At 29.9% G+C, this 20535-nt stretch overlaps 1 protein-coding gene and 1 non-coding gene across 2 annotated transcripts in view; both read right to left on the bottom strand.

Annotated features, from left to right (window-relative positions):
- Positions 1-343: 343 nt before the first annotated feature.
- LOC123299027 (sodium/potassium/calcium exchanger Nckx30C) overlaps positions 344-20535 on the bottom strand; it is a 181065-nt gene continuing 160873 nt past the window's right edge. Inside the window, exons 4-7 of the mRNA XM_044881162.1 lie at positions 15011-15237; positions 12261-12414; positions 3595-3847; positions 344-687 (exon numbers count right to left, since the gene is read on the bottom strand). Coding sequence (XP_044737097.1) covers positions 447-687; positions 3595-3847; positions 12261-12414; positions 15011-15237 — 875 coding nt within the window. The 3' untranslated portion in view covers positions 344-446. The remainder of the gene's footprint in view (positions 688-3594; positions 3848-12260; positions 12415-15010; positions 15238-20535) is intronic.
- Trnag-gcc lies at positions 8371-8441 on the bottom strand. The gene has a single exon. It is a non-coding gene; the product is annotated as a tRNA-Gly (tRNA).

Here is a 20535-nt window from a genome sequence, read left to right as displayed (position 1 = left end):
TATTTTATTTATATTTTTATATATAATATATAAATATAGTATTTTATTTTTATTTATTTTTTTTTATAAATATGTAAATAATATTTAACAATAATCTCGTTAAATTAATTGTATAGATTTTTTTCTTCTTCCAAATTCTTTTTTTGTGTTTTTTTTGTTTTGTTTTTGTTTTTGTTTTTTTTTAAATATATTTTTATTTTTTATTTATTTATATTTCTTTAGTTCTAAGTTTTGTTTGTTTCAATGAAGAATTAGATTTTTAAAAGACTTAAAACTAGAATAGAGAATCTTTTGTTTTTGAATCTTTTGTTAAATTTGATAAATCTAAAAGTATATACTACGAGTAAGGGAGGATTGGGGATGATGATAAGGGCTAGAAAATATGTAATTAACTAACTTGTTATTTTTTTTTAAATATTATGTATAATAACTATTACATATGCAGTTCAAACAGGGCACACTATTATTTCATATTCGAACATTAGTGATATCGCAACAAACACGAAATATAAGAGGAACATTGTAAATCCGAGGCCCTTATTCATCTTCCATCGGAAACATGCGATGGACATTATCACGAACAGTAGCATCATGAATAGAATTGTAATGGAACATACCATACCAACCGAACTCACTTCAACTGGTGTTCCATAAATGATGCCGTACAACAGCCAAGGCACTGGTAACCTGTAATTCAAATATTTTCCATATGGTTATAATATCCTATACTATATTTATTACTATATATTAAATCTATTTTTAAATTTAAAAGATTCATGGTATTCGACGAGCGCCAAATAATAGGGCATTTTACTATATTTGAAAAAGTACTTCAAAATGTTGACTTTGCTAATAAAAAGCCACCAAAAATTTATTTCGGAAAAATACACACGCTTTCTTGCCAAAAACTTAAATTTTAAACTGTTAAAGTTTGACAGATATATTCATAGACAACTAATTATAATAAATATAAATATTTATTATCTATGGATATATTATACCCAGCTATCTACACTGAACTAACTGATTATCTATGACATACCGATATGACATCACATCAGGGCTTGCCCGCGTTTTAGGTTACGTAATATACAGTTCAAAAATAACTATTTTAAATTTTAATATTATAAAAGAAAAATGCGCTTATATGACTCGAAATCAGAATATTTAAGTATATTTTTACATAAATTTTACCAAAACGAAAAACCGAATCATAATCTATACTTATTATGTATTTTACCAATACATAAAATAGAAAAGAAACCACTTCTACTTATAATCGTAATAGCAGTTTTAAAAATTCATGAAATTTAGCTGTTCATTCGATATAAATAAATAATAACTATTCTAAGGTTTGCTTATAACTTTTAAATAGATAATCAAAGTCTTTCAGTATCCACAAATCCGTAAATACCTCCATCATATGAATATTTAATTGTGTTCTTTCTTTCTGATAAAATTATGAATTTGTTTTATTTATATAAAGTTTTTATATAGAGTTTTAGGAAATTTACAAAAAAAGTATTTAGTCCAAAAATGTAGGTAAAAAAAAACTAAAAATGTATATATACATATGCTCCTAGACTTTTCGATTATAAAGTTTTAAGATTTACTGTTCCAAAAATTTTTAATACGCTTTTATTAGCTTCATACGTATGTTAATATGTAACGGAAACTTTGAACATGATTTTGACCCCCATAAAAACGTTGGAAAACTCGGAATTTGGTATACGTATCAAGGACCGATGAAAAAACAATAAAGTTTATTTTTCTAGTTCTTTTGTAAAGAGCTGAACTAAAAGGTAGAAAATAATTACTTTCAATTCAAAAAAAATCATTTTATCGTAAAAAAGCATGGGGTGCTTTTTAAGATATTTTATAATGACATTACTTTTATCTGTCTATAAAATATTTACAATAATTGAAATTTAGCACCACACGCTTTTTTACGATAAAATGATTTTTTTTGAATTTACTACCTTTTTTTTTTCTACCTTTTAGTTCAGCTCGTAACAAAAGCGTGTTTTTTACTTTTTTTAAAACTATTATTTATTGTTATTGCTGTGTAAGGAGTTTCAGAAAAATAATTAGTTGGTTTCATATCTTTTTGTAAAAATTTTGTTTACCTAATTTCTAAAACGAAGCCATTTGGTAGTTAGGGAAGGTCACTCGACAATAATAGAAAAAATAAATTGGTAGATAAGGATCCGAATTTTTAGTATGTTATAGTTCACGAAATATATTATTGTAGGTATAAAACAAAAATTTGGGTATCTTACCGTTCAATTAAGAGAGTTTTTATTAATTAAAAATACACTAAATAACATACCATCCTCATAACAGGTTATGTTAGTAGTGTATTTTTAATTAATAAAAACTCTCTTAATTGAACGGTAAGATACCCAAATTTTTGTTTTATACAATAATATATATTTCGTGAACTATAACATACTAAAAATTCGGATCGTTATCTACTAATTTATTTTTTTCTATTACTGGCGAGTCACCCTCCTTAAATTATTAGTTTGTTTTGATGTTCCTTACGACCGTTTGTCGGTATATTTATAAAACACCCTATATTTATGGGTTAGTTTTATTCGCCCATAAACACTCTATAGACACTCTTTAAGTCTTTTTCAGTAAAAACATTTGTTATTGGAACGGTTACAACAAAATATATAGGTCATGAAATATTAGGTTATACGTGGGTATGTATATCTATCTACATTTTACAGAACACTATAAGGAAATGCTCTTTTGTATAAAACTAACATATTATGCTATACTTTCGTATTTGTTCATGTGGTGTGAAAGAGTGAGATGACATACAAGAAAGAAGTGCCTACAGAGATAATCGATATCGGTGTCCCATTCCAATACGGGACATCTCAACTAACCTGTTAAAATTTGATAAAAATTTAAAAGTTGTTTATTTTCAAGAAAAGTAATTCATTAGAAAAAAATTGAACGAAACGAAAATTACACAGATGCCCGAACTTTTTCGAGACCCGATTTTGGCATCAAAAGTAAAAAAATTTCACTTGCTGCTAAAATATCATGGTCGAACAAGTCTAGGCGAAGAGATTAAGCCTCGAAAACTCGACTACCATATCCCTCGACCCAGAGGAAAGGTGTTTTTTGTTAACTGAAGATTTGTGAACCTATTACTAATAATTTCACCAAATATCACTTTAAAATCGAAAAAGAAAACAAGTTATAAACAAATATAAAAACGACTATTTTCGCTCAAGTTTTCTCGGCACCTACGCATACAAATCGGATTTACCAGACGTCAATCGATATGTTTTTTTGAGATCTATAATTTTTCCATTTAATTTTTTTGCATTGGACGTCAAGTTTCTTTAATCGGAAGAAAACCGCGAATTTTTACGATTAACTTTGTCATTGATTAGACGTAAACAAAAAACGATATGTTTCTTGGTTTGTTTTCTTCTATAACATCGTATTTTTTTGTTTTTGACGGCAATTTTGTCAAATTTAACATTGGACCTCCGTAGATTAATTGGATTACATTGTTTATAATAAATTCCTATCAATTAATTATAATATAAGAATAAATTTGAAAATCCTTACCCAACGGTGACATCGAATATATTGCTTCCTACGGAAGAGGAAACGGCCATATCGCCGAAACCTTTCCTGGCTACGATGACGCTGGTGATGAGATCAGGAATGGAAGTACCTGCCGCTAAAAATGTTAGACCCATCACTTCTGGTGGTATACCGAATGTATCTCCAGCAACATTCGCCCACCACACCATCAGGTACGAGTACGCGGCTATCCATACTATACTTCCAATGAAAGTTATAGGGAAGAATTTCTTGCCTATAAAAATAAACAATACTTTAATATTTGGCTTTTGACCTAATTTCAAATACATATTTGTTTTAATTTATTACGGAAACTTTCTTCAGCAAAAGTAAATAGCAATTTGTAAAAACTATAGAAATATTCAGAAATTTTAGACTGATTAATGTGGGTCATGCTCACCAAGCCTTATGTGGATATACTTAATCTATGTGTCTTTGTCCTAAAACTTTTTTATTCCTTCATTCGACATTCGTTATCGAGCCAAAACATCGTGTGAAATTTTTGGATAACATAAAAATCAACGACAAGTAACATTAGCAAAATTATAGAAGCCCCGAGAAATTTTTCGGTTATGGAAACCTAAATTCGCACTTAAAACGTGTCTAAGACACTCTTCAAACCGAAGAGCCTTCTCCAAACCGAACGTTCTGGGTACGGAACCCTTAACTCTCACTTGAAACATAGCTAACTAATACTTTCCATTAAATTACGTTTCAAACAAAACAAAAAAAAATCCAAATTGGTTCATCCGTTTAGGCGCTACGATGCCACAGACAGACACGCACAGCGGTCAAACTTATAACACCCCGGTTTTTGGTTCGGGGGTAAAAAATATGAAGTTTTAAATGAAGAGAAATAGCATGTGGTGACTTCATAACATGCGACTGTCATAGAGACTAAATATCAAAAGTTGTTTTGCAAAAAAAAGATAATATCGATAAAATTATTTAACATTAAAATCGATATCAGAGCACTAGCATATTCTGTTTTAGTAGGTATTAACTTTTATAAATTTGAAATCTTAAATCTTAAATCTTCTTAATTCTTGAAATTAATCATTCACTTTCAATTTCAAATTTTTGTTACATTTCATAAAATTTATGTTTTATTCGATAAATTAATTTCAGTTTATTAGCCTGATTTAATATACCCGAAAAATTAATTGCATTTCTTTTTAATCAATGCTTATTTATATACACATATAATCGTGTATTAGGTATAAGTGTATTATATTATAAAATAGAAATGCTAATGCGTGTATACTTTGTTGGTAGGCATTTTATACACACGCAAAACTAAAGCACAAGTACTAACTACTAGCATGTTAGATTGTTTATGATACAAAATTGAATTCCTCTTACAAAGTGTCCAAAAAAATAACTCTTATAGAGAAAAGTGGCAGTTATTCAGTTATGGCGTTATATTGAATAAATTCACGTTGCATTTGACTTTAGCAAGAAATAGTGCTTTCATAAAGCAATGTTCTTTTCGCATACACTGGACTACGTAGAAAAGGTTAGTCGAATAATACAGCAAATAGAATTATCCTTTTCTACCCATACCCAGTGTAAAACCACATCTTCTTCCTTTTTCTAACGGTGGAAAACTTTTCGACAAAATACTTTTCGACTTGGTTATTATATGCTCACCCAGTATCCTACACAATTTTGTAAGTATCTAAAATTGGAATGAGGATTATGTGGATTGCACAAATTCACTTTATTATTACTATAAGGAAAATATAAAAATTCGCAGCGCAGAAGCTGCGTTAGCTAAGCGAATTCCCTACACATAAACGTATATTTACCAATTTTGGATCTGAGGCCCACTTTGCGAGATAATTAACAAAGTAAATTAATATAATATTAATAAAAAGGAAATAATTTTATCGAATCACAGTTCAATAAGATATTGAAGGCTGGTATTGTGTTATTACATAAACTAAGAAATATTAGCAATAATAAGAGAAGAAGAATCAGTAGGATGTGTTACATTGTACATAAATACAATCATTCCCACTTCTATATTAAACCAGTATGCATAAACTAAACTGATGGTAACTCAGTCAACTGATTCAGACATGTTATGTAGAATGTAGAATGTAATGTAACCTCCTACTTAATTTATGTAATAACACAACACCAGCCATTAATATCTAAGTGAACGGTGATTCGACAAAACTCTTTACTTTGTATTAATATTATATTAATTTATTTGGTTAATTATTTTTCAAATTAGCCCTCCGATCGAAAATTAGTTTTTCCTTTGTCTTTATGAGCTTATTCTGTAAGCCAACGTTCTGCAGTGAATAACAGAACACTCTGTGTATATATAAATTTAAACGATGGTCATTTTTGATGTGTATTAGGTAGGATCGATGAACATTTGAAGAAATTTTTCCAAATTTCCATCATTAGTACAAAAGCAATAGCTCTATTTCCTTCAGCAATTCGTTAAAAGCATATAAAGGAAACCCATTCTCATTCCTGTTTAATATTCTTAATTTACATATATATTTCTCGTAGTTGTTCACTGCTGGTACTATTGACCTACAAAATGCTTGTAATATGTTTATCAATACCAAGGAACAAATGAATGATTCTTATAAGGTTAATGAATACAACAAGAGTTTCTTTTTATTATAATTTAAACGAAACGGGGCACCATATTGAAGAATTAACGGAACAATTAAATTCAGCTTTTCTGTAATTTTCAAATTATGAAATTAAGTATTAAACGATTTTTGGTACACAAAAAGAATACTTTCATTAAATTTTTTGTACTCATGAGCAACAGTTGAAAAATTATTTCGAAAAAGTAGTACAATATTTGCAGGCCAGAAACTTTGTTAATTTTACTCGTTATTCTTACTACTAGCTCGACTCGTGCGGAATTCCGCTCCTGAAGTTACCATAACCTGTGGCTTAAAACAGCAAACAACAAATTTCGTAGAAAAGTGGTGAAAAAAGTCAAAAGTTCTCAAATTAATATTAGGAGAACATGTATTAAAAATAGTAATTATATGCCTAGAGTTATAGGAAAGCATCTGTGCAAACTAACATGTTTGTCTAATAAATTTTTCGTTCAAATTATTTGTCTATCGTGTTTTTTCCTAAGCAGTACATTTTTAGATCATGAGTATAATTTTTCTTCAAACCCAGACATAATAAGGTTGAAAATGAAGAGTGAATCATGGAACTTAATAAAGGAATAGACAGAAAAAAACTTGCTAGACTAATAATAAATAAGATTCGATTTTTGGTACACAAGAAGAATAAGTTTATTAAATTTTTTGTACTCAGTTGAAAAATTTTATCGAAAAAGTACACAATATTTGCAAGCATTTTTGATTCGTTACTTTAATATACTATAAAACTTGAAGGGTTAATGTAATATTAAACAGAAATTTTAGACTATTTGCAAAAGGAAAAATAATTTAATATATAATAAATTTTATAAAAAATTGATTTCCTTTTTAAAAAACTTCCCTCCAATTTCATGTGTGTTCCATAACAGAAGATTTTTCGTTGCAAGATTAAATATGCCTTAAAATTCATATATCTGGATCAAATTCAAATTCTTTAGAAAAATGATCCCTGAAAATGTGTCGTATTTTTGTCAGAAATCGATTAAATGAAATTAAAGAGATTTTTGGGTGTATAAATTTTGTACATACGATTTCACTAAAACTGTAGTTTCCACAAACTAAATATGCTTATTTCTCGAGAATGATAAATCATATGGCTTTGAAACGCACATCAAATTGGGCTCGAAAAATAGGATTCGCTAAATAGCAAAACATTATTTTTCACTTCGAGTTTTGTGGTATATTGAAGCAGCACTTCGTTAAATACTTCTTTACCCTTAAAATGAACTCTAGCAGAGCCTAAAAAGAACAAGGAGAACCAAATTATGTATTGTAGGTACTGAAGTATTGCGTTTTTTTAAAAATGTATAAGAGATTTTAAAAACTTCTTTCCTAGAATTTTAAGCTATTTCATAATCACTACTGGAATGAGTATTTACATTTTGGACAATTCGTATTGCACAGCGAACGAACAATAAATTTATGTGAATGATTTTTACGAGCTGAATTTTTAACCGTAACTTTTTTCCTCTTGAATCTTTCTGTTTTTTAATTGTTTTGTTTACTATATAACTCTTTTGTTTGATAAAAAGTTCTACGATTGAGTGTTTCTGTTTATAAAGCAAGGTAAAATACTTATTTACTGATGAATTATCAAAGGAGAAAAGAGATTGCTACCTGGTTAGAAGTTCAAATTAAATTATACAACAGTTTTATTACCGTTTCCTTCCAAGTTCAAATTGTAATGTAAACAAGTGAAAACAAACAATTGACTGAGTTAATTGTTGAAATATCATGCATAGATAATGTTGATTACTCTACCACATTACACATACGTACATGTAAGCGTTACAAACTTGGGACTAAACTTAGTATACTTTGCATATTACATATATGCATGGTATAAAAAGTTGCGCACCCTCGCCAAATAATGTTAGCGTGGAAATAGAATATTCCAACTTAAATGATCTTACAGAGGAAGATAAACTACGCTATCTGATTCAGAAAACCGGGCTGGATAGTCAAGAGTTGGGTACGTCTCATGGTCGCACAAGCCACTCCTTCTATCTATCGAAGAACCCACACATTATTATTGGAAATTCCGCCCATTGATAAAATGATTCCGCCTTTGGCACTGACCATAAGTTTCTAATCCATTTAAAAAATATTATGCATCGTCCGGGAATCGAACCCGGCCCGCCCGCGTGGCAGGCGAGCATTCTACCACTGAACCAACGATGCTCTTATGTGTTGAAATGCAAATGTAGCTTGATATCTTTCTTCGTTTTTGAGTTATCGTGTTGGCAGACAGACGGACAGACAACCGAAAATGGACTAATTAGGTGATTTTATAAACACCTATACCAAAATTTTGTTCCTAAAATTAATATTTTTAAGCGTTACAAACTTGGGACTAAACTTAGTATACCTTGCATATTACATATATGCATGGTATAAACATTAGACATGAGAGAACACAAATAACACTGAATTAATTGATAAGCATTTAGTGAGAAAATTGCTTGAATTATTGTATTGCTTACAGCAAAGAAGTACTACTTGATTGATAATATTCGAAACAGAGAAATTTAAAATGAAAGTAATTTGGTTTTATTTTATGAAAATATGACTTTGATTGTTCACGATTTTTACAAGATTGTCTTTTAAAATTAGCGTCGTGCCACCCAATTAAAAAGTATTTACATGTAATTATTATACAGATGCTGTACACAATTTTTACTAATTACATACCAATATATTTTCTAATAAAAAAAAAAATGTTTTTTTTATTGGTTTTATTTAACGATGTGGTGGTTAGTTATACCTATCTATGGCAGTAGCGACATAAATTATACAATTTTATTTGATTCCATATAGTTGTGTTAATGGAATTCCCAATCAAAATAAATACAAAAGTTATGTGAAAATATACATTTGAGATCATTATTCAAATGATTTTTATACTATGAATATATGAAATATATCAAAGTATACTAACTTTAGTCCCAAGTTTCTAACGCTTAAAAATATGAATGCTACCAACAAAATTTTGGTATAGGTGTTCATAAAATCAATTTTCGGTTGTCCGTCTAAATGTCTGCTTACCCGTTCGTCTGTCAATACAATTAATATAAAACAATTTTCCTTACAAAAAAATAAACAAGTTTTGTTTGAAACATTCTTTCGTGAACATGATTGTTTACTCGCGAGGGCGCAAATTAGGTTAAAAACATTACATAGTACGTATACAGGTGTTGTACAGATGTCAAATTTATACGTTACATATATTATGTATGTGTTTGTTTGTTTGTAGCATATACTATATATAATGAAGAAGTGAGGGAAAATATACTCTTATTACTTTGTGTCTAAGAGTGGCTATCTTTCTTTACTTATGTACATGGCGTAAAAATTGCGTCAACACTGTCGATATATGATATTTCAACAACCAACAAATTATTTCAGTATTTTCAATCAATTTAGAGTTCTATATAACTACTTCCTTTAATAATTATTAGGTACGACCCTGTTGTTCGAGGTTTAAAATTAAAATATTGAGTGAAATATTGCGACGGCCTTCATACGGTATGCTTACAACTGTTTATATTCCCACAGTTATTAAATATAATTAATTAACCAATTAAGCGTGTTTTTTTATATTTTTTATGTAAAATATTGTAATATAATTATAAACATGTTAATTCCTAGTACATTTTTGCAAACTGCTGGCTTTTTAAAGTAATAGGCTATTTTTCTTAAGGTGATTGTAAACCTACAGTATTGTAAAAAAGTTTTGGTCTATTGCACAGTACATGCGTCAAGAAATGCATCTAAGTGACAGGTATTATAGATGTTATATGAAATTGTAACAGTGTATAGTCTTTTAAGCTATACAACAGTTTATCTTTTGTGAGTCTGCAGAGAGTGGGGGTCAACACATGTATATAATACCTCTCAATAAGATGCATTGCTTAACGTATTCTGTCATACTCGTGATATTTATATGCCTAGATGTATATCGAACTAGTGGTATATTCAATAAAATTGAATTTTCAAATCATTAGAAGTCTTCAGGGGGGATATCTATATATGGCTGCGTACATAAGAGTGTGTTTGTCTATTGTATACATATACTTAATATAAAAAGGATATCTATCTTGAACAGTAATAAAACTACATGCATTCATAAATCATGCATATCACAATCAGCCATTTCATTTATTATTAACGAAAAAGAACAATTGTTCGTTATATTCCATTTATTAGCGTCTTATTCAAGCAAGAAGGATAAGTATAAACTGACGGAGACTGACTTGACTATCTATATCTCAATAAACTAATAAAAGTTTTTATCGATTTCAAATGTTTATGACACTTTTTCAAACAGTGTTTCGTGTATAATAAATTAATAAAACATATAAAAATATTTTTTTCACAACAACTGGTAATAGTTGCAGAAATGAAGCACTGAACTTCGAAAATTTGAACAGTAAGATAGATTTTAAACGGGGGCACGACAGTGCCTCTGCCAAGTCGAGCGCCAAGCAAACACTACTGTATCATTCTTTACTAGAAGCTATAATCACATACTTAAAATCCAAAATTTTAAGTCTGTAGGTCATTTAGTTCCGAAGTTAAGTGAAAGCAAAGTTTCGCATTTATGACAATCACTCACTCACTCATGATCATCAGAATAGAACTAGTATTTCCCATAAACTCAGAAAGCTGAAATTTCGTACAGAGTTAGGGTTTAATGGCCACATAAAGAGAAAACTATAAAAACTAGGATAATCGAAGATCTGGAGTTCCTGGTGACCCTGAAAAAAATAAATCAATATGCCCACGTTTCTACAAAAAGAAATGAAATCCCACCAAAAACATTCTGTAAAAACTAGGTAAGTCTCGATGGAGCTGCTTGTTTATCTCTAAAAAGAAATGAAATCTAGTCTACAAAGTCGTGCCAAGTCTAAGGTTCCTTACTGCGATTTCTTTATTAAAATAGTTAATGTTGTGTGACTTGGCCGTTGAAGGGTACACAAGGGTACAAAACCAGATGCTCCATGACAACATTGTACTAATCTGAGACCACGTTAACGCCCACGGCCAAGTCACACAACATTAACTATAATAATAAAGAAATCGCGGTAAGGAACCTTAGATTTGGCACGACTTTGTCTAGATTTCATTACTTTTTAGAGATAAAGAAGCAGCTCCATCGAGACTTGGCTAGTTTTTTACAAAATGTGTTTGGTGGGATTCGGTTTTCTGCATTTGATTGGTTAGAGCGTCAGGAAATTTTCTGAAATAAATTGATTTATAAGAAAGTAATAGAATGCAATTTGCATAAATAATTAGCATTTTATAATTGCATTTTAAATTGACCGTAAATGTACTAAATTCACAAATTCGGTAAATAGTGATGAAAATGATACCAAATTTGTTATACGGGAGTTATTGGGGTTGCTGGGTTTGCTGAGTTGGCCTTTGAGGTAACCTGGGTACGATTCTTTCGCGATATTCGTGTTCAGCGACCCCAAAAACTCCCAAGTTACGAGTTTTGGGTCGATTATATAACGAACTTTCCGAAAACTTCAGGATACGATGGGTATACCGTTTACCTTGTACACCAGGTTCCTTGGAGATAAATTCCGACGCGATATTCGTGTTCAACGACGCCAAAAACCCTCCAGTAACAAGATTGGAATCATTTTCATCACTATTTACCGAATTGTGAATTCTTATACTGTTCAAATTTTTCGAATTTTGACTGTTTTTAGTGTTTCGTTTCCGCGACTAAACAACTGGTTAAAAAAAATTCGATTAATTTTTATTATTTGTCTACAGCACTCACCGCTCCCCTTCACGTGAATATATTAAAAGTTTATATGTTTATATTGCACATTAGGGACTTAAAGTAATTATAATGATGTCTTTATAATATGGCTGGTATATTACTTTAAAGTAATTAAAAGCCACTTTGATTATTATGCAAGAAATTGTTACATTTTTTTTGTAAAATTTAAATTGTGTTAATAAAATAAAGAGTTAAAAAGTACAAACCTCTAGGAGTACGTGTGTCAGGCAACGTAAGCCACAACGGGAAGACAATTGGTGCCACCAAAAGATATGTGAGCCGTTTTCGGTGTGTATCCGGCCACGACATATCCAATGCTTCTGGAGGTTCATCTTCAGAATCTGGCTCTCCTACCCCCATCTGAAAATTAAATAAAATTGAAACTAGTAAAATGAATACTTATATTCATTTTTGATAGGGAATTATTATGTTACAACTTGACGATATCAGACGAAAAGTAAGAATAAAATATTTCGATATTTGGCTTAATTTGTAAGATATTGAAAATTGAAAATAATCAAGTTGCCTTTTTTCTCACTTCTGTCTCGGAGAGTGCTAGCATGTTGGGCTAGAATGAAGGAAATCCGAGGATGCCGCATTTTCCATTATCAAAAAAGCTATCTTCTTTATCGAGTAACCTGGCATTCCGACTAACGTTAAAATATCATAATTTTAAAAGTTTGACGATTACTTAATAACAAAATGGCTAAAAATGACAAGAAGCGACCTTATATTTGTTGATCACATTTTGAAAAGTTGATCAATCACTTATGGTTTAATTGAGGATACCGGGATTCTCAGGAGTCTTCGGGCATTTTATGAATTCACCACATGGAAGACGATCACTTTAAGTTAAGGAAATCGTACTTAACAGACGAGAACGTCAAGAGTTATATTTTTGTTATTACATCTCCTTAGCTAGTTTAGTTTTGTTTAATATTGATTACTGCATTTATTCACACAAGAAAGAAAACAATTTGATTAAAGCGTTTGCGTGATAGTTTGTGTTATCCAAGGACATATTATGTTTGCAACTATTATGACACCTAAGTTGATGATAAAAATTTTCTTTCTATTCAAATAAAAAATGATATACTATTATTTTTGAAAAGTTAATTAACAATTTGTGGCAAGAGGTAGCAGTCCAATACTGTTAAGTTTTTACCTCGTAACCCAATTATAGTGAATGGATTTTGATTTTTTTTGGATTTTCTGAATTTCTTTACTATTGAAACCTTCCGCTTCCGTTTTTATACCCTGTGTATATGATATATATTAAGGTGGGTAAACTAATTTTAATTCCAAATTGTAACGCTTAGAAATATTGATAATATGAACTCGTATTACCTTAATAATCTGATATATATTATAGAAGGAATTTTATAGAAGAGTAGTTTCAAATCTATACGATAATTCAAAAATAATTTCGAAGTTAATAAAAATGTATTACAAATAGAATGATGCTATTATTATAAAATAATTATATTTCAACTTTGATTATTTTTTATTCAGAGGGAAACATCCGGTATTTTAGAGAATATTCGTAGGTATGCCTACTACCTTTCACAATTTAAAATTATTGAAAAGGTCGTGCATAAATCTCTGTTATAAATAGAAGTTAATTTTGCCATAACCAATAGATTTCATGACGTCACTGCTTACCTTTTTAATCAACTGAATAATGTTTGAGAATTTTATTTAAAAAGTGTTTAACCCTTTCATCACTCGAAAAATCCGGGCCATTTATGTATAAGTCAAATAAATAATTTAATACCCCAGAAGCCTTTTGTTCTGTAAAAAGTTTTTGGAAAAAATAAAAGTGTTTTTGGTAAAGCAACGACGGCCGATAAACGATACGAGATTTTTATTGATTCTTATGGTTTTAATCAATGTTTTTTATTTTTTCTATAAAATTGTTAGTTCTGTTATACAATTCTTATTGTACATAAATCAAGAGAATAAAAAAAATTTCTTACTAGAAATATACCCATGTCGGAATTGCTGGCTTTAGGCTTAGACCCGTAAGGCCCGGGTCTAGGGCGCCACAATTTTAGAGGCGGAAAAATTTTTGAAAGTTTCAAAGTCGGAACAAATTAAGGAGCAATTCGAATTTTTTCAATAAAATATGTATTTAATAATCTAATGATAAAAATTTACTTTTTATTTTTCCGCAATTTTAATTTTTTAGTAGATCAATTGGCTTTATCAATATTAGTCTTTATGGATGAATTGAACAATGTGGGCTTATGCGGAAAATGGAAAACTAAACGTTTTCAAGAAACATTTAAAAAAGCTTAAAACTGTTGTCAAACAAAAAAACCTAAAAATTAAAAAAGAAATACTCCGCCGTGAAAGGGTTAAGATATATTTAGATGTTTATACTATTATTTCTGTAAAAATATTATTAGATGTTTCATGTTTGGAAAAATTAAGTCTAATTATTTTATCTCTTGAATACACGTCATTTTCTAGTTCAGTTATAATTCAGTTGGCTTCTAGTTTAAGAGAAATGCTTTTATGTTTAAATGTCATAAGTGGGCAGGTAATGACTATAACCGATGACTTTTTTAGTTTTTTTTTTTTAAATTTTTATTTATTTTTAATCTCAAAGGTAGGTATTTCAAACCAACCTTCGAAAATGGAAGTTAACATAGGAATCGTTTGTTAGAATACGTGGTTTTAATAAATTTTTAAGTGTATTTTTAAAGTTTCAATCACAAAAAAACATATCAATCGTATAATGAGTAAAATTTACTTATTGCATATATAGTTTTTATTTGGCAACAATAAAATTGACATTCAAAAGTCAATACTGATAAGACGTGAAAGGCTACTTGAAATTAGAAACTCGGGGAAACTTTAAAACTAGAAAGTTTTAAACAACTTTTAAACCAACTGTTTTAAACCAAACATTTTTAAAATTTTATTTTAATTATAAGAATATGTGAATACTCACAGATTCAAGATGTGCTTCTCGGGCAAGTGTATTTACAATACCATTCGGCATATCCTGGCCAGTAAGCACAGTTTCTTTTGCAGCTGCCGCAGCGGTGGCGATGCTTGCAGCTTGTATATGATTTGCTGCTGTACTTGTAGCAGCACCATTATGTGGTTTCGTTGCATCAAGTAAAACTTTCAATGATGCAATTGCATGTAATTGCGTTGCTTTTTCGTCCACTTTCCCTGCAATTATAAATAGAAAGTAAAATTAGTATGATAGTTTTTCTGCTACTTAAATTTAATGTTTAAGTTAGGTTAGGATATATTGGTTGGACACGAAGGACACTATAGAGCCTATTGTGATACCATAAATGTGTTTTACCACCCTTTTCGTTGATAATTTCATTTATCAGCTCAAACTTTGCAGGCATACTTCAGGTCTTTTATTGGATATGCCGGACCAATCTTTAGAAAGCCTCAAATTGCAAATAGCTTCACATTACCCATATCTGTTGCTTAATTTCATGGTGCTAGATCCGGTGACTTTGTGACAAGGCGAAGGGATACTTCCCGAAAAATGATATGTTCGGATAAAAATCTGATATTCTCGGTACCAGGCTTTATGCCTTTAATCGTTTCCAGTGGGCTAACATATAATCAACCTAACCCGATAATATTAAGAGGGCCTTCACTTGAAAAAAATAATTTTTCTGGTAACAAAAACAAAACAAAATCGTATTTTGTAATTCGAATTTTTGATTTTACATACTATAACAAATTTAAAAAAATTCCAATTATATTTTCAAGAAAATGAGCGCTTTGCAATGATGACTAATGTGGGAGCGCCCACATGATTTGTTTGCATAATTTTATTGTTTTCGGATGCGGATGTTATAATTTTAAGATGATTTTCTTTGTAAAAACATTTTCCGTTTGCCTTATAAGAAATAGAACTTTTTCTCATTCTTTAGGATAAATGAAAGAAAAAATGTTTATAAAATCATAAAAATTTTATAAGACAAACCACACAAGGAATTCCTTCGTGAAATTGTTCGTACATAGATAGTAGAATCAAGTAACTTATAAAATATGAGAGACTTAAATCTTGAAGCAATATCATAAATATTCAAAACTAAATTTTGTCATAAAAAAAATTTACTAAAAAAAGATCATTCATTTAGTAGGTATGTACGTTTCTAAGAGAATAAAAAATATTCCTTTTGGTGTTTTCTTATTGGTACATTTCGAATAGTTTAAAAAATAAATATATATTCAACAATACTTGTCTATGCTTGGAATTTATGAAAAACTTAGAAACGAAAGAAAATTAATTTTGAACAGGTGGTCATCATATCAAAATTATTCTTTAATAATTCGTCAGTAAAACGTCACTAACAGTAACTCTGATTTGTCATTTAAAGAAACACTCTCAAAGGAACTACGATTTGGAAAAAGAAGTTAAATAAAAATGAATATAAAAATACAGTGTAAAGGAATGCTGGGAAGTCAACACCTCCAAAAGTTTCTGCCCTGAAAATAATGTACAGGTTTAATCCATTTAAAACGTCGAAAATAGATTTTTTACCGGGGATCTGCTCCAAATAGCAACCTCGTATACAATCCGCATAATCCGAATACTCGCAAATTATAGTAACTAACCTCAAATTAATCAGTCGCCCTATTAGCTCAGTTGGTTAAGGCGTAACCAATTCCTTCCGCGGTATGCTTAGGGTAGCGGGCTCGATTCCCGCCGTCGCAATAAACTTAATTTAATTAATAGTTGTGATGGGCTGGTGTAGTGCATGGTATATGCATGGGCTCTATAGCCTAAGTGTCTATCGTGGACAGCCAATGTAACATAACCTAACCTCAATTCAAAACAAACTGAAATTTGTTTTTAAGGTTTTTGTCTTAGGAAATTTCAAGTAAGTACTAATCATTTTACAAAGCACCCTTTCTGTCCCACGGTCTATTAATTTTTATTCGTGTAGGTACCTCCAGGATTTCGCGAGCTTCAGGATGTCTCTCGAACGTAAGTTGAATTGATAAAAGCTATTGATTTAATAATAATCTCTCTTAATAAAATCGACTTTGAAATCCCAGATTATATTTAAATATAGCAAGTTAACTTCATCTCTTTCTTTTTCTATTTTACAGTGGTGACAACATAATCAAAACCAACATAATCAAAAATGCTTCACTCCTGTGTATAATATTTTAAACAAACATTAAGGAGAACAATTGCTTCCTTCCCAGAGTGTTTCTTGTATGCTACATTTTAAATTTCAATTACGATCGAGTATAAAGATACTTTATATTGAGTTTAGTTTTGAAATGGTTTCTGTCATATATGTTTGAGTATTACATGTTACAATATATGATGCCTTGTAAAATAAAGTATGCATGTATACTGTTTGTAAACCATATCGTTAGCCATTTATGTTATATGAAGTAAAAAGAGTTCTCACGGATGTTCTTATTTATAAAACAAAGAGGGATTGAAAAGATATCACTTGAAGTTGTACGCCATAGAGATAGAGATAGAGATAGAGATATTATTTAAATTTATGATATTTTTTCGTTCAAATTATTTGGCAAGCGTGTTTTTTCTTAATCGGTACATTTTTAGACCGTGAGATACTTTTCGTCAAAACTAAACATAATAAGCTTGAAAATGAGTGGTGAATCATGGTATTTGATAAAGGAATAAGGAAGGTAAGGGTAGGACAGAAATAAATTTACTAGAGTAATATATATATATATATATATATATATATACCAAGTGTTTTTGTACCATCTAGGCATATACATGTCTGTAGTATGACTGAATACATCCGTTTAGTAATGCATCTAAGCGAGAGGTATTATATACATATATTGTAAGGCTACAGATACGATCCACAAGACTTTTGTTGTATGCATGCAGAGAGTGGGAATTTTGTTGCATACAAATATTATTAACTAACTAAAAAACTTCCACTCTCCAAGCGTCTCCCAACTAATGTTCAATACATGTATATAATACCTCTCGCTTAGATGCATTACTAAACGGATGTATACAGTCATACTACAGATATGTATATGCCTAGATGGTACAAAAACACTTGGTATAAGATGAAATTCAAATATCTGTCATGTCACTTTGAAGGTACAAATAATCTTATTATATAATTAGAAAATAATTTATAATTGAAATAATTAACGACGAAATATTGCTTATGTAATTTTGTAATAGGTTAATAATAAACCTCTTACTCTAACCTAAAAGTTTTTACTCTAACCTACTAATTTTTTTAAAATTTATTACCGTTCAAGCTGTACAATTGAGTGCAAATAAATCTAATAGCTAATGAATCATCATCGTTTGAATGATCAAAGTATTTTAGATATTTTCATTTTTCCTATATTAGACACCCGCACAGTAATTAAACAATGAAAAAACTATTTCACTTTTAATAATATATTTATGATTTTACCGGAATGGCAGAAAAAAATTTAACTTTTATTATACCATGTATATATGAAATATATACATAGTATATTAAGTTTAGTCCCAAGTTTGTAACGCTTAAAAATATTGATGCTACGAAAAAAATTTTGGTAGAGGTAAATCGATCGGAAATCGATCCGAAATATCGTTTTTTTCGAAAATTACTCGGCCAATCGCCAAATAAACTCGATTTTTGAATTTCTTGGGTCAAAATTACCTTATAAACTGAGTTTCCTTAAATTCCAAAACAACTAATTTTTTACGATTTTTTCGAATTTTTCTAAGGGGTACGCCTTGAAAAAATTGCAAAAAATCGATACAAATTTATCGTCTCCAATTTCGATAAAACTCTGTATATAAGGTAATTTTGACCCAAAAAATACAAAAATCGGTTTCATTTAACGATTGGGCGAATAATTCTCGAGATAATGCCGGAAATCGATCCAAAATATCGTTTTTTTCGAAAATTACTCGGCCAATCGCCAAATAAACTCGATTTTTGAATTTCTTGGGTCAAAATTACCTTATAAACTGAGTTTCATCAAATTCCGAAACAAATAATTTTTTACGATTTTTTCGAATTTTTCTAAGGGGTACCCCTTGAAAAAATTGCAAAAAATCGATACAAATTTATCGTCTCCAATTTCGATAAAACTCTGTATATAAGGTAATTTTGACCCAAAAAATACAAAAATCGGTTTCATTTAACGATTGGGCGAATAATTCTCGAGATAATGCCGGAAATCGATCCAAAATATCGTTTTTTTCGAAAATTACTCGGCCAATCGCATAATAGAATCGATTTTTGAATTTCTTGGGTCAAAATTACCTTATAAACTGAGTTTCATCAAATTCCGAAACAAATAATTTTTTACGATTTTTTTGAATTTTTTTAAGTGGTCATAAGGTTTGTAACGCTTAAAAATATTGATGCTACGAAAAAAATTTTGGTATAGGTGTTCATAGAATCACCTAATTAGTCCATTTCCGGTTGTCCGTCCGCCCGTCCGTCCGTCTGTGGACACGATAACTCAAATACGAAAAAAGATATCGAGCTGAAATTTTTACAGCTTTCTCAGAACGTGAAAAAGAGCATCGTAGGTCAATTGGGTCTTTGCTCCGTAGGACCTATTTCGTAAACCGTTAGAGATAGAACAAAAATTTAAATGTAAAAAATGTTCCTTATAAAATACTAAACAACATTTTTTCGTAAACATCACTGTTTACCCGTGAGAACACAAAATTGTATAGTATGTATGTTATGGTTATATCAGTTATATATTTCGACAATTAACTCAGTCAATTGTTTGTTTTCTCTTGTTACATTAATGCATTTACATTTAACTGAAGGAGAAACCGTAGGACGCCTTTTAGGATTTTTGTGTAAGTAACATATAAGAAATAAAATTTTATTGAATATCCGTTGTGTCAAACTATTCATATTCTGTATGCGATAATTAAATGTAAGGGGTTATCCAGTAAGAATTTTCAAAGAACCGATTTTTTCGATGCATTTCCGGTACACGTATTTAAGTACATTCTCTGAAAATTTCAAGTTGATCCCAGGAAAATTCTCGAAGATAAACGCATCAAAAAAAATTTTTTTAACTAAGTGTAAACGTCTTTTAAAACTTTAAACGCGTTTTTCTCGAAACAGTATTTCCAAACTCGGTGCGGTGCGCAAGCTTTTTCCAAAACTGCTCGACCGTTCATTTACCAATTTTTTCACAATCTTCTTAGATATTTTCCCCAGGATCGAAGGAATAAGATTTCTGGAATTATTTCGCTATTTTAGACCACTTTGAAGTTTGAAATTTTTTAAGAATTTTGAATTATTATTATTTTTTTAGAATCCGCCATTTTTTAAGGTTTTAAGGTTTATTCGAAAAATAAGTTACAAAAGCATTGTAAAAGGTTGTCCATATCAATGTCAGGTGATAATTTCTCGCTTTGACTATTTGAACCGTTTTAACAGTAAGAAATATATTTCTATGAAATTTGATTAGTAAATCTCAGTTATTAATAGTCAGTTTATTTCAAAGTGGGTTCAT

This window comes from Chrysoperla carnea, chromosome 4, assembly GCF_905475395.1.
Source record: "Chrysoperla carnea chromosome 4, inChrCarn1.1, whole genome shotgun sequence".
NCBI classification, from domain to species: Eukaryota; Metazoa; Arthropoda; class Insecta; order Neuroptera; family Chrysopidae; genus Chrysoperla; species Chrysoperla carnea.
This window is presented reverse-complemented; position numbering and strand designations above follow the sequence as displayed.